At 57.6% G+C, this 12,441-nt stretch overlaps 1 protein-coding gene across 1 annotated transcript in view; it reads right to left on the bottom strand.

The window, feature by feature from the left end:
• Positions 1-311: 311 nt before the first annotated feature.
• Positions 312-12,441, bottom strand: part of ADGRA2 (adhesion G protein-coupled receptor A2) — a 75,056-nt gene continuing 62,926 nt past the window's right edge. The window contains exons 9-19 of the mRNA XM_067568426.1: positions 10,639-10,840; positions 9,933-10,082; positions 8,434-8,595; positions 8,041-8,235; positions 7,752-7,953; positions 7,229-7,437; positions 6,829-6,956; positions 4,733-4,856; positions 4,296-4,441; positions 3,618-3,707; positions 312-2,630 (exon numbers count right to left, since the gene is read on the bottom strand). Coding sequence (XP_067424527.1) covers positions 1,424-2,630; positions 3,618-3,707; positions 4,296-4,441; positions 4,733-4,856; positions 6,829-6,956; positions 7,229-7,437; positions 7,752-7,953; positions 8,041-8,235; positions 8,434-8,595; positions 9,933-10,082; positions 10,639-10,840 — 2,815 coding nt within the window. The 3' untranslated portion in view covers positions 312-1,423. The remainder of the gene's footprint in view (positions 2,631-3,617; positions 3,708-4,295; positions 4,442-4,732; positions 4,857-6,828; positions 6,957-7,228; positions 7,438-7,751; positions 7,954-8,040; positions 8,236-8,433; positions 8,596-9,932; positions 10,083-10,638; positions 10,841-12,441) is intronic.

Here is a 12,441-nt window from a genome sequence, read left to right on the forward strand (position 1 = left end):
AGTGTGGTGAAACATCTCAGGGACCTGCTCCAGCACTGACATTTTCTGCTGACCCATGCCTTTAGCTCCCAAGCCACAGAGGGTCAGAGCACCAGTATGCTGGATACTCCCCAGGGTGATGGGTCTAAGCATTCACCATCACCTGACGCTGTTGCTTCCTCCCTGCCTCATCAACCCCAAGAAGAGACTTCAAACAGCACCCTGCCCCTTTCTGACAGCGAGATGGAGCCAGGAGGCGATGTGGGACTTGAGCACGGCCAAGGTTCCAAGTAGCTTTTGTGGCCCACTTCAGTAAAAACACCATGTCTCAGTAGCTTGCAACTCTTTATTAAAACACAACAGTGCGCCAGTGACACAACTCTTTATTAAAACACAACAGTGCGCCAGTGACAACTCTTTATTGTGACACAACAGTGCGCCAGTGACACAACTCTTTATTAAAACACAACAGTGCGCCAGTGACACAATACCTGGCGCACTCCCCGATGGGTATTGCAAGAAGCTCTCACCGATCTGTTGTTTGCTTGTAATGTAAACAGAAAGTAAGTGTGATAATGCAAAGCTTTTTTATAATACTGTCAGTGCAGCAAGCATATGATTCAAAGCGTGTTTAAACAAAGGTAGTAGCGATGCAGCTGTTATTTCCAACGCCTGCATCGTTCCTGCAAAGCGAGGCCAATATACTTACTCCACCTGTGTTTTCAAGTGGCAACCCTTGTAGGTTATTCACATGAATTTAAATGGCGAGGCCCAGTACCTATTTCTGTACCTTGGCCCCACTCTTTGGTTTGTGGCTAGCAGGGTGACACTTCCCCCAAACCTGACGTAAAAGGAGCACACACACACACAATCTTTCACGTTGACTGTACTATAGACAGAAATAATGCCCCTGCTGCTTCATTCAACCCAATTTCCAACTTACTTTCTTATGTTACCTCTTGTTCATTTTTAACTATGGCTTTGGTAGTTCAGTAACCCATAGGGCTCGTTTGTTTAACAAGAGCGGCCCGCTCCAATGCTTCCCTGTGTCTCAGCACGCACCTAACGCCATTAGGAGGCGTGAGAACAGTGCACGTATAACACAGAGGCCGTTCCTCAGCTGCCAGTCACTCTATACATACAACAATATAGATTTGAAAATTACACGTCTGTTTCTTCAGGCTAATCATAAAATAGCCTTCGGGATCAGTCGCAAGTGACATGCAAGACACGATTAAACAAAGATTGAATTGCAATGTGATTGTCTTTCCCCGACTCTCTTCCTTCCAGCCCACCCTCACCTGCGGATGGTTTCACTTCCTCTGTCACTGGGCATGCCCAAACTCAGTTTGGGGGTTGTTCGTGAACCGAAGGCGGCATCCGTTGGATCACGGCGCCCTGCCAGTGGCTGAGAAACATGTTAGGAGCCTGGAGCTGCAGCCCCCTACACAGTAGTTTCGCTCTTCCAAAGGCCAGTCTTCATGCCAGCCATGCTCTCTGCACTGGTGAGCGTGATATCGTACTTACTGCCTTTCAGGCCCCCGTTCTGGTGAGCGGTGTTGAGGGGGTAGGAGCGCCGCTTGCTCTCTTTCTCAATGGCGTTGGCCTGTTGGAGGTTGTCCCGGCTGGCGCTTCGCCTCTGAGCTCTGCCGAAGTCGGGCACCAGCTGGCTGCCCCCGTCGCTCCCTTCGGATTGGCTCAGGGCGGCCTCCTCCTCCTGCACGGCCGCTGCCCTGGGCCCCGTGCGGCTGTTGTTCAGGGGGCTCTCGGAATGGCTGTGTTGGAGGCTCCCGCTCTCGCTGGAGGGGCGGTCCGAAGCGGGCCCCCGCAGCACCTTCAAACGGTGGGGCTTCCCCTCCCGATGCTGCTTCGTTCTGCCCTTGTGGTTCCTGCGCCCGTGTACGTTGTTCGCGTGCCTGGCCGCGCCGGCGTTCTTGTCGTCGGCCGGCTCCGTCTCTTCGCAGCAGGCCGGCCGTGGCGGGCGGCTCTCCGCCCGGTTCTGAGCCGCCTGCAGGTTGGTGAGCTTGCAGTGGCCCGCGGCGGAGTTGGTGCTGCTGGGAGAAGAAGAGGACTTGACGGAGTGCGCCGCCTCGGGGTGGCCCCCGATGAAGACCTGCGAGCCGTCCTCTGCCGCCACGCCCGGGTGGACGTACGCTTGCATGGGCACCGCGTTCCTGTAGGCCGGGCAGCAGGCAAACCAGGAGTTGCGCACGTCTCGACGCCGGGCGCAGTGATGGATGAAGATAAAGAGCCCCAGTGCCGTGGCCGTTACCCCGTAGAGGCAGCTAAAGAGGAGGTTCAGGTACCAGCGTTGGGACACGGCCATGGCCCCAAACGTCCACAGTGCGATGTACAGGAAATGGGTGATCGCCAGTGCCCAGAACTGCACCTTCAAGGAGTAGATGCTGTCCACGTCAGCGCTGGGTGTCCCAGAGTTAAGGGTGACCGAGATGGAGCCTGAGTCCGTCAAGAGGTTGCTGCTGCCGCCCAACCTCGGCGGCGTCTCGAGGGGCACCGGGAGCTCTTTGGGGTTCTTCGACTGGCACCAGAGGTGGGCCCCGGCACACAGGAAGTAAATCCAGGTGATGAGCAAAATGAAAGCCACGGGAACGTAGAAAGCCCCAAGACTAGGCCTCCACACCAGCCAGCAGCTGTAGGGGACAGAAGAGGTTAAGAGTCTGTCTTGGTCTAGTCATCAACAACCTGCCTCTCCCAGGGGCCAGTCTGAGTTAATCCGGGTGGGGGGAACGGCACTATTATCCACAGGTAAGGAAACCCTGGCACCAAGGGGGACTTGCTCAGGGTCACCCATCCAGAGCTGGCCTTAATAGGGACTCCTGGATCCTAAATTCCTTCATTAAACACTAGACAAGGTTTGTGCGGAAACCACAGCAGCAGGAGAGTGTTGGTCCCGGGAGGGGGCGGGGGGTGTTCTAGGACTACCGCAGAACCTGAGTTACACACTGACCAGTCAGCCACACACCGCATTTGGAACTGGACGCACGCAATGCAGCAGCAGCAGAGACGCTCACCCCCCAGCCCAGCCCAGCCCAGCCCAGGACTGTGAAAGGTAAACTACTAACAAAATGAAGGAAAAGCAGCGTTTTTCTTCTGCACAGCAAAGTTTCAAAGCTGGACTCAGTCAATGTTCAGCTGAAGACCAGCTGTAACGTTCTGTTCAGAGTTACGAACCATCTCCATTCCAAGGGGTTCGTGACTCTGAGGTTCTCCTGTAGGTACAAAGCTCAGAAGGTCATTCACTGGGCCTGCTGAGCTGCACTTCCCCTTGGCAGGCGCGGGCCGGCCAGCCCTGCTGTAGAAGCTAGCTATCACCTTTGCACACAGAACACACTCGCCTGCTTTCTTGGCGGATGACATGGTTTGGGGTTTGAATTTAAAAGTCAGAAATGGCTTTCCGGCAGTGCTTTCCCGTTGGTGCTGGTGGGCTTGCCCCTTACCCTCTGGATGCTACAGGGCCGCTTACCTGCCAACCGACGTTCAGCTGTAGAACGGCAGCCCCTCTGTGTGTCTGATCTACAGTGCGGCAACCCTCAGCCCTTGCTGAGCAGGCTTTTCCTGCTGTCCAGGTCCCCTCCCCTCACGCGAGTCTAGAATGAGGCAGTTCCTGGGGCACTTACTATGGGTGGTTATCCTGGTAATTGTGGATATTGACAGCCGCTGTGACCCCACAGATGATGAGGGGGATCCCGCCAGCAATCAGGTAGAATCTGTAACGTGAACGAAGCCATTGTTACCCTGCTGCCCCCAAGGAAAGAAATCATTGAGGAAGATGCGACGTGGGATCGGGCCATCCCGCTCTTTAGTCCAGCAGGCGCTTACAAGTGCTGCTTGCCTAATTGTTCTCAGCCCCTTCCTTCAGTTGCTCGTAATGGTCTAAATCTTCTATCTGTGCCCAAGCGACGCAGGGGACGGGGAAGACCAAACGCTCCTCTTCGTAAAGAGAGACGGTGCCTTTTAAAATTATTGTAATAGCGACAAAAACAGGGGGGGGCCAGCGAGTTGAAATGTGAGAGAAATCGCCCTGCCCGAGGAGCAGTGAACCCTGGGTTGAATTGGCAAGGTTTGAAAAGCCGGCTCAGTCAGGTCACGCTACGCACACCTCGTGCTGAAGTGCTACGAATGCTCTGTGCAGTGACTGAGACGGGGCTGGCTGGGGGCTACTCCCTGGGGCTCACCAACTTTATTTGTACACCATTGGGTGAAGGCTCCCCGTGCTGCTGAAATGCTCGAGCTAGGGAAGTCCGAGCGTGTCGCTGATCGCTCAGCGACACGGAAACGTCCGTACCGTACCGTACCGTAGCATGGGCCGAGGGGCCGGCTGGGGCATGTCCCCTTCCTGCTGCTGCGGCGCCTTCCACGTCACCTCCTTGTAGATGACTCTGGCCTTCACTGCCATCCAGAGCAGAGTGGATAAGGAGGAGTAGTGCAAAATGATGCCAACCTGTAGGGCCCAGGATTACAAAGCACAGTCAGGTAAGCGGGACCAGGCGGGCCTATTCCTGCTGGGATTTGTGGGATTCAGGCACTAATCAATCACTGCTCCCGCCGGAGGAACCTTGGCCTGCTCTGCTAATGCAGCGTGGCGGCGGCTGCACTCGACATTGCGGGCCGCGCTCTGCCATGCGCCTCGGCCCTGACAGGAAGCGCTTCCTGCTCTCCCAGTCCCGGCCCTCGGTCTGCAGGAGACGCTGCCTGTCCTGTCCTGGGCCTCTCGGACCAAAGCCATACTTACTGCTTGGCAAACGATGGCGTGCTTGGTCAGCGTGATGCCTCCCGCAAACACAGCCGCCGTCATGGCCGTGTGGAAGCAGAGGTTAAGCAGCATGTGCCAGCACTTCCGGGAGACGTGAATGGTGCTGAAAGAGAGATGGAGGGCAGCGCTGGTTAGCCCTGCCTGAGCGGGGTAGACTCACCGATACCGTGCTGTGTGTTCTGAAGGGCCCTTCTCGCCAGCAGATGCGGCACACGCTCCTACCCAGGCCAGGCCGTCGCCTTCCAGCGTACTGAGCCTTGGCCTGGATTCTAACAGCAGGAGGGAGAAGTCACCTGGGCCAGCCCATGTGAAGGGAGCCTACGAACAAGAGGGGTCTGTAACAGCAGCACTGGGCCCAGTAACCCTGGAATAGCTGCTGTAAGAGGAGCTTTCACGAGCTCAGGCATTTCTTTAATAAGAGCTGAATCGCTTCTTTCCACAGTCGTGTTACAGGATTCATTTGAAGCCTAAGCGGACGTGTTCCTAGAATCGAAGGCCCAGGACTAAAGGATTTCTTTTCACAGTCCACTCCCTTTTACTGCTGTTGTGTGGCAGGACGCTGACAGGCTCTGGCACAAAAGCAAGCTCCCAAAGAGCCAGAAGAAGGGTAGTGGAAGGAGAGTGAAGCTAAGTCAAGCCGGCTTGCTAGCACTGCATGTAGCTGCCCCTGTCTGAGGACTGAGGACCGACACGTGCAAAGACCGACGCTGGGGTTTACACAGTGAGTGAGCCGGTCAGATTTTCAAAAGCATTTACAGCAGCTTCGGTGCCCCGGTACAACCAGCCCCTGCTTCGCTCAGCACCCTCGCAGAACACATGCACCAAATAGATACACAGAAGAAGATCGCTGGAATTCGACCTCTTGAGCTCTGCATGGTGCAGACGGCTCTGGGGTTAGAGGATGGCTGTGCATTCGGTCCGGCGGTCAGAAAAACTCCAGACTTTACATGTGAAGCTTTTCTGAAGCCAAGCCCTGACATTAAAGTGTGTCCTTACTGAAGCAAAGGCAGCGTTTATTTTAAATGAAACCCTGTTATTGACAAACACGCTTTCATGCCCTCACTTGAAATAAGTTCCTTTCAGAATCGAGGTTTATCAACACTCGTCTGGTTTGTAAGGCTCCCTGACACAGCTGGAGTTCGAAAGCACCATCCCTGTGCTATGCTTTTAGCCTGGCTGGCATCAATATTTACGTCATTCTGCTGCTAAGTACCAGTGAATGAAACTGTGAGATGAACACAGGCAGTGGCAGCGTGGCAGCAAGAAATACAAAGGGTTCATGGCCTGGCTCACATTGCTGGTCAGGGTGGCATGAGGCCAGGGAGCCGGAAGGATTTTAAGCACCCCAAAATGGGAGATGCTGAAACAAAACTGGCTGCCTCCTCAAGAACCCGAGGGAGAAGAGCGCTTCAGCGCCCACCCACGGGACTGCCACCCACGGGACGGACTTACGAAAAGCAGAGAGTCGAAGTGGTCAGGCCGTGCTGCGCCCGAATCACCGCTGGCCATAACAGTGAATGCTTGCTGAGGGGTGTGCTCCGCACTGACCCCGCTGTGCTGGGCACTGTACCCAAGGGCTGGCCTCTCCCTGCTCTGGCCAGCGCAGTGGAAATAGACAAGTTGAGGTAATGCCGTAAGCCCCAACTTTCCGCTACTTTTGTTCTCAGGGCTGGGGGCAAGGGCTGCACCCCGGGCCTGTTTTGTTTGATGGTTAACACGGGATCGCGGACGCTTTGGGGCTGTCAGAGCACGGCTCCGTCATGCGACGGCTGCAGCGTGAGGAAAGGTTGCTGTTCCTAAACCATTAACGTGCAATTTGTTTGACCGACTCTCGCGTCCTCCGTGGGGAAGAAACCACCTTGGAGCCACGGAGTGGACGGGAAATGCCTTAAGCCCTGCTCTGGCTAGTGTCTCAATTGGTCTGAAAAAATCCAACCTGCTGGACAGGTCCCTCATTGCCCCAAGCTGCCGCTGCCTAGGACCAGAGAGTATTTATCCCCACACCACTGCAATGCAGCCACCTCTGGGGCGAAGGCGGCAGCTGTGGGCCAGAGCGCGGTGCCGTGCCAGCTCACCTGTGGCTGCTGATGTACGTGATGATGGTGGCGAACAAGCAGAGCAGCAGGAGGGCCGTGCAGGTGTACAGAACGGGGTGCAGCACCTCCGCCGGACCTGCCGCCTCGCTGGGGAAGTTGCTGAGTTCCTAGTTACAAACGACAGTTAGGGGCACGTCCGCAGCCGGCTCCAGGCAGCACGGGGGGCCGGGGAGAACCGCAGGTAAGCAGGCTAAGTCGAGACGGCCACGCCGGCTGCCCGGGCCCTGTCCCCGCCGTGCAGACCGGGTGGGGGTGGCTACGACCGATCTAGGGCAAACACGGTGCGATGCTTTAGCGCCTCCTCGGGGCAGTGAACCTAGCCCCGGCTCCCCCTCCCGGAGCTGACAGCTGCCCCCCCCCCCGAACACAGCCTCCCTACCATGAGCACTGCGAAGTTGTTCAGGTGCCGGCTGTGCAGGGTGGTGACGTTGGGCTCGCGGTGGGCCAGCAGGCAGCCCTCGGCGCTCCAGCCCCCGTAGCCGCCCAGCACCTCGAAGTTCCAGTGGGCGGCCAGGGGGTCGGCCCCCTCCCGGAAGTGCCGCAGCGAGACGGTGACCGGCTCTGTGAGGTTACTGACCCCACAGCCATCTGGGGAGGGGAGGAGAGCGGCTGTACTCCCTGCCGGCCAGGGCCACGCCTAGGGTAGCCCCCCTGGCTCAGCAACACCCCGCCTGACACACGGGAGAGCAAAGCCCTTACACCCCCAAGGTGCGGCAGAAGGGAAGCCCCGGCAGACCCCATTGGCAGGGCAGGGGCCCCTACGGCTCCACGGTGGGGGGTCAGAGAGAGCTGGGACGGCCCCTAATGCCTAGGGCAGGAGGACAGGGGCTCCAGGTGTGAGGCTGCCGAACGATGGGATGGCAGCCGGGCCCGGGATCCCACGCCCGGCGAGTGGCCCTTACGTGTCCCGGCGTAGATCACGGGGGTGGCCACGCTGCGGCGCCGGCCGTCGTCGGCCAGGCGGGAGGAGTTGCCGGTGCTGCGGAAGAGCCGGCCGTTGCGGAACACCAGGAACTGGACCTTGCAGGCCCGGGGCGAGGAGAGCGGGGCGGAGGCCGAGAACAGGCTGGGAGGCAGCTGGATGGAGGCCAGAGCAATGCTGTTCTGCGGGGACAGGCAGCACCGGGTTAGACAGCGCAGCGCCCGTCCCGCCTGGCCCCCGCTCGCAGGCCCTGCTGCCCCCCCCGGTACCTTGATGTGGAAGTTGGCCAGCGAGACGTTGGGCCGGCCCGTGGTGCACCTGAACTTCAGCTGCTGGTCAGCCAGGGGCTCGGGCTCCTGCAGCGGCGGGCGCCCGCCGTCTCGCCTCTGGAAAGCCGTGCAGCTCAGCCCCGTGTAGCTCTCCGGCTTGATCACGTAGGCCTCGAAGGCGATGTTCCTCGAGTTCTGCCCGGGACGCAAAGCGGCGTGAGCAGAGCGCCAGGCACCCGCGACAAGGAGCCGAGCCACGCTGGAGACCGACGCCGGGCCACTTCCTCCCCCCGCAGCCGGCTCTGCCGGTGCCCCTCCGTGCTGACCCACGCCACGTTCCCTATTCCACCCTCCCTCTCAACCCGGACCCACAGCCCCGCTCCCCGGCCCTACCACGGCCACGTGCTGTGAGTTGCTGCTGAGCGCGTGGCCCGCGATCTTTTCCACGGCGCGGACGATGCGGGTGCAGGCCTTCTCCTCGATCTGAGCCAGCCACAGGACGTGGTCACCCACCAGCATCATGTTACTTGCCATCTCCACAATGACGTCCGGCAGCTGGAGGGGGAAGAGGTCACGGAGAGCTCAGACACACCCAGCCCCATCCTGAAGGGTCACTAAAGCCCTTGTGAGCATCGGACGGTCTCTCCCCGTGGGGCACTGACATCAGCCCGCCTCTGGGTGGCTGTGCGGGCCAGCGGGTGTGTACAGAGATGCTCTAGTGAACACCCAGAGCCTCGGATGGGGCGGGGGGAACGGCCTGGATGCAGGACATTGTAGGCTCAAAGTTCGATTCTGTTATATTGAGTCTCTTATTAAGGATATTAAAATACCCGTCTCCTTGGGGGATGTGACAAACCACTACAGCAGTTTTTCAGAGGCTTTGCATTTTGACCTGCCCTCCCGGCTTCTGTGACAGAGATCTGCTAATTATTAATAACTTCATTTGAAACCATCATCTGGGCGCTGATTATCCTGTTTGTCAAGTTACCAAAGATCCTGGGTGTAAAACTGTTGCTATTGCTGAAGTACCTGTGTTCTACAGCTGCTGTTGAAAGTAAGATCAGCAAACGTCCTAAAACCGAAAAACCCCCAGTGTGAAATGAATTTACTTTTGTAATCGTGGAAAGTGTTTTACATAAGAAAGAATGTGATGGTGTCTGAAAGACAGCGGAGTCGTTCAGTTACACGTTTCAGTTCAGTGTTCAAAAATGAGTGTGCGAATGAACAAGGTGTGTGACCAAAAAAGGCACCAGCCTCAAATGTTTAAAAAAGTGAAAACAACTTTTATGACTCAGCTAGCCAAAAACCCCTGATAACCCGGAGGTTCACCTCAACAAACAAACCAAAATGAACTGTAATAAAGAACAGTGGTCATGCTTGCAAGATATGGGTGATCGAAATCACACCAGGATGCAAACACAACAGAACGAAGCAAAACCTGTAGAGTGGCAGAAGAGCTTAGCCCTGTACAAAGGAAACAAACATGAAAACTTTCTAAATCATCCTCCAGGAGCATCAGTGCGCCACGGCAGAGCCCTGCTCCCTCCCTCCCTCCATAGTCAGCTGGCCAGTGAACTAACACAAGCAACTAAGGCTTGTAACTATACGCATCTTTGTAAAACTGTGTATGTGTGTGTGTGTGTGTGTAAGTGTGTAGGCAACTGCTTGTTTAAATGTTTGTATTCACAATAAACGTGGCATGCTGCTTTGTCCCCCGGAATAAATCCTGCCGCTTATTTCAGAAGTATGACACAGTGACTGCTCTGCACGGGACAATCTGAAGCACTCGATTCCCAGGCTGGGCTCTGCTCACAGGCACTATGGGACGAGGGGCGCAGGGACAGCGCCCTGTGGGGGCAGGGGGCGGATGGGGCCTAGGCAGAGCGCTGGACCTGCTTGATCTGGTCCACGTAGCCGATGAACTTCTCTATCATCTGGGCCACGTAGATGACATCCATCATGTCGGAGAAGTTGGCAGCCTCGGCTGTGTACACGCGCAGCTGGTGTGCCAGCGTCAGGGCGTTGGAGGCGTTGATGGGCATCTGCAGGGGCAGAGGGGGAGTCACGAGCTGTGCCAATAACCTCCCGCGTCCCCCTCTCTCCCCGCTAGCCCAACACAACAGAGCCAGGGTCCTGGGGCAGGGACTGCCTTCGAGATGCCCTGAACAGCATGCAGGGCTACCGCTGCAACCAGCCACTGGCACTGATGTACCAGGGCCATGCTTGCCCGGAAACATGCCAGGCAGACGCATGCACGCTGCAGATGGCTCAAGAGACAGGCAGGCAGAGGGATGCACGTTGCAGACAGACAGAGGGATGCACGCTGCGGACAGATGGAGAGGCAGGCAGGCAGGCAGAGGGATGCACACTGTGGACAGACAGAGGGATGCACGCTGCGGACAGACGGAGAGGCAGGCAGGCAGGCAGAGGGATGCACGCTGCGGACAGACGGAGGGATGCACGCTGCGGACAGACGGAGAGACAGGCAGGCAAATGCATGCACGCTGTCAGGACAGGCACGATGGATGGGCAAAGGGGAACCAGTTTCCTTCCCTGCGTCTCCGCCAGGCCACGCCACAGGCTCGCGGCCCCACTCACCAGCACGAAGGTGTAGAGCACGCGGGTGATGTCGTTGGTGTAGAGGCAGTAAGAATAGTCGCCCTCCTCCCAGCGCCCTGTGCGGTCGCAGCGCCGCGAGGCCTGCTTCTCCGCCGCGGGGCCCCCGTGTCCGGCCGCCGAGGTGAAGGGGTACTGCAGGCACGGCTGGTAGGCGGTGATGCCGGCCAAGGTGCGGGGCCACCTATAGGAGAAGGGGAGGCAGGCGGTGAGATGTTGGGGCCCCAGGCAGGACCCGACAGATCGCTCTCCGGCGCCTGCCATCGGTGCACCCCCTCCATAAACCCGTCAGAGAACACTTCAGCCGCCCAGGACACTCTGTAGCTGATTTGAAAGCTGCCCTACTTCTACAAAACAACTTCAAAAACAGACTTTAAAGAGAAACTGCAGAGCTGGAACTGATCTGCAAACGTGACACAGTCAGACTGGGTCTGCCTCGGGACTTGGCATGGTTCTGTCATCACAAGAAGTAATTGTCACTGTTCACACATTCTCACCTCCTAATCCACAGTTGTGAATAGGCCTCAGCTACTCTAACTGCATGGACTTTGCTAACACCTACCCTCCCCGTTGTTGTTCTTACCCTTAAATGTATCTACACACCCCCTGTCTGATTTCTATTCCTTGCATCTGACCAAGTGGGCTGCAGCCCAGGAAAGCTTAGGCCTGCAGAAGTTAAACGTGTTAGTCTCTGAAGTGCTACAGAACTCGCCTTGGTTTTTTGTCTGTGCTTCGCAGCGCCATAAAGACTGACACTTAAAAGAGCAGCAGTCACAGCACCTGCCTCCTCCAAGCACCTTGTGCACTGGCCTTCGTGGCTGCCCCATAGCTGGGGGGCATTGGCAGGAGACGGGACTTGCCCAGAGTTACACAGCGGGGCACAAGGGAACCCAAGAGTCCTGACTCCCGTCTGTCCGTCCCAGACCCACAGCACTCAGGCGCGTGTGGCAGCAGGTGAAATCGGAGCAGGAAGAGGGATCCTGCCGGGATGGGTTTGCTGTGGAAAGCTGCTCGGCTGAGCTGTTTTCCCAAGAGGGGAAACTGCAATGGGATATTTCCAGCTGTATTCTCTAGCTTGCAACCCCCTAGGCCGGCCAGCTATGGGATAAGCCCAGTCTCTCGGGACCACAGAAGGGAGGGGAGCCTTAGCAGAGACGGTGCGGACCACAGAAGGGAGGGGAGCCTTAGCAGAGACGGTGCCGCCCCGAGGCAGCCACGATCCACCCGCTCCCTGGTCCTTTTGTCACACGGGTCTAGCGCTGTGGGCCCCCGTCCGCCGGGAACCTGTCGTCGGCCACCCACACTCAGCTCCCTGATGACTACAAGCGGCCAGCGTGAGCACCGCCGTCTGGGACGTTCACAAGCACCATTTCCGCAGGGCTCTGCTGGGCGAATTGCCCCCGAACCGGGCTGGTGCAAACGGCAAGGAAGCAAAGCCAGGGGAGCCCTGCTGGCACACGGTGAGGGGTGCGGGTACGCGTCTGTACATATGGGGGCAGCACGCGTCTGCCTGTGCACGGGGAAGGGACAGGGGGACCCAGGCCGTCCAGGAAAAGCTTTCCAGCTGCATGCGGGGCATGACAAAGGGAAAAACTTCAGACAATCTAGAGAGCAGCTGAGATTTTATGGGGTAATTTCTTTCTCTCCCTGGAACTCTGGGCTCGGCACAGCTGTTGCAACATCTGGCTTCTGAGCCACTCCCTGCTCCCCTGCCACCACAGCTGGATTAAGGGAGGAGAGCCCACCCGGGGGCTGGGGGAGAGGGAAGGGAAGGGGGTCTATTCT

The sequence above is a fragment of the Emydura macquarii genome, unplaced genomic scaffold, assembly GCF_026122565.2.
Source record: "Emydura macquarii macquarii isolate MOO-44397 ecotype Brisbane River unplaced genomic scaffold, CSIRO-AGI_Emac_v2 contig_2894, whole genome shotgun sequence".
NCBI lineage: Eukaryota > Metazoa > Chordata > Testudines > Chelidae > Emydura > Emydura macquarii.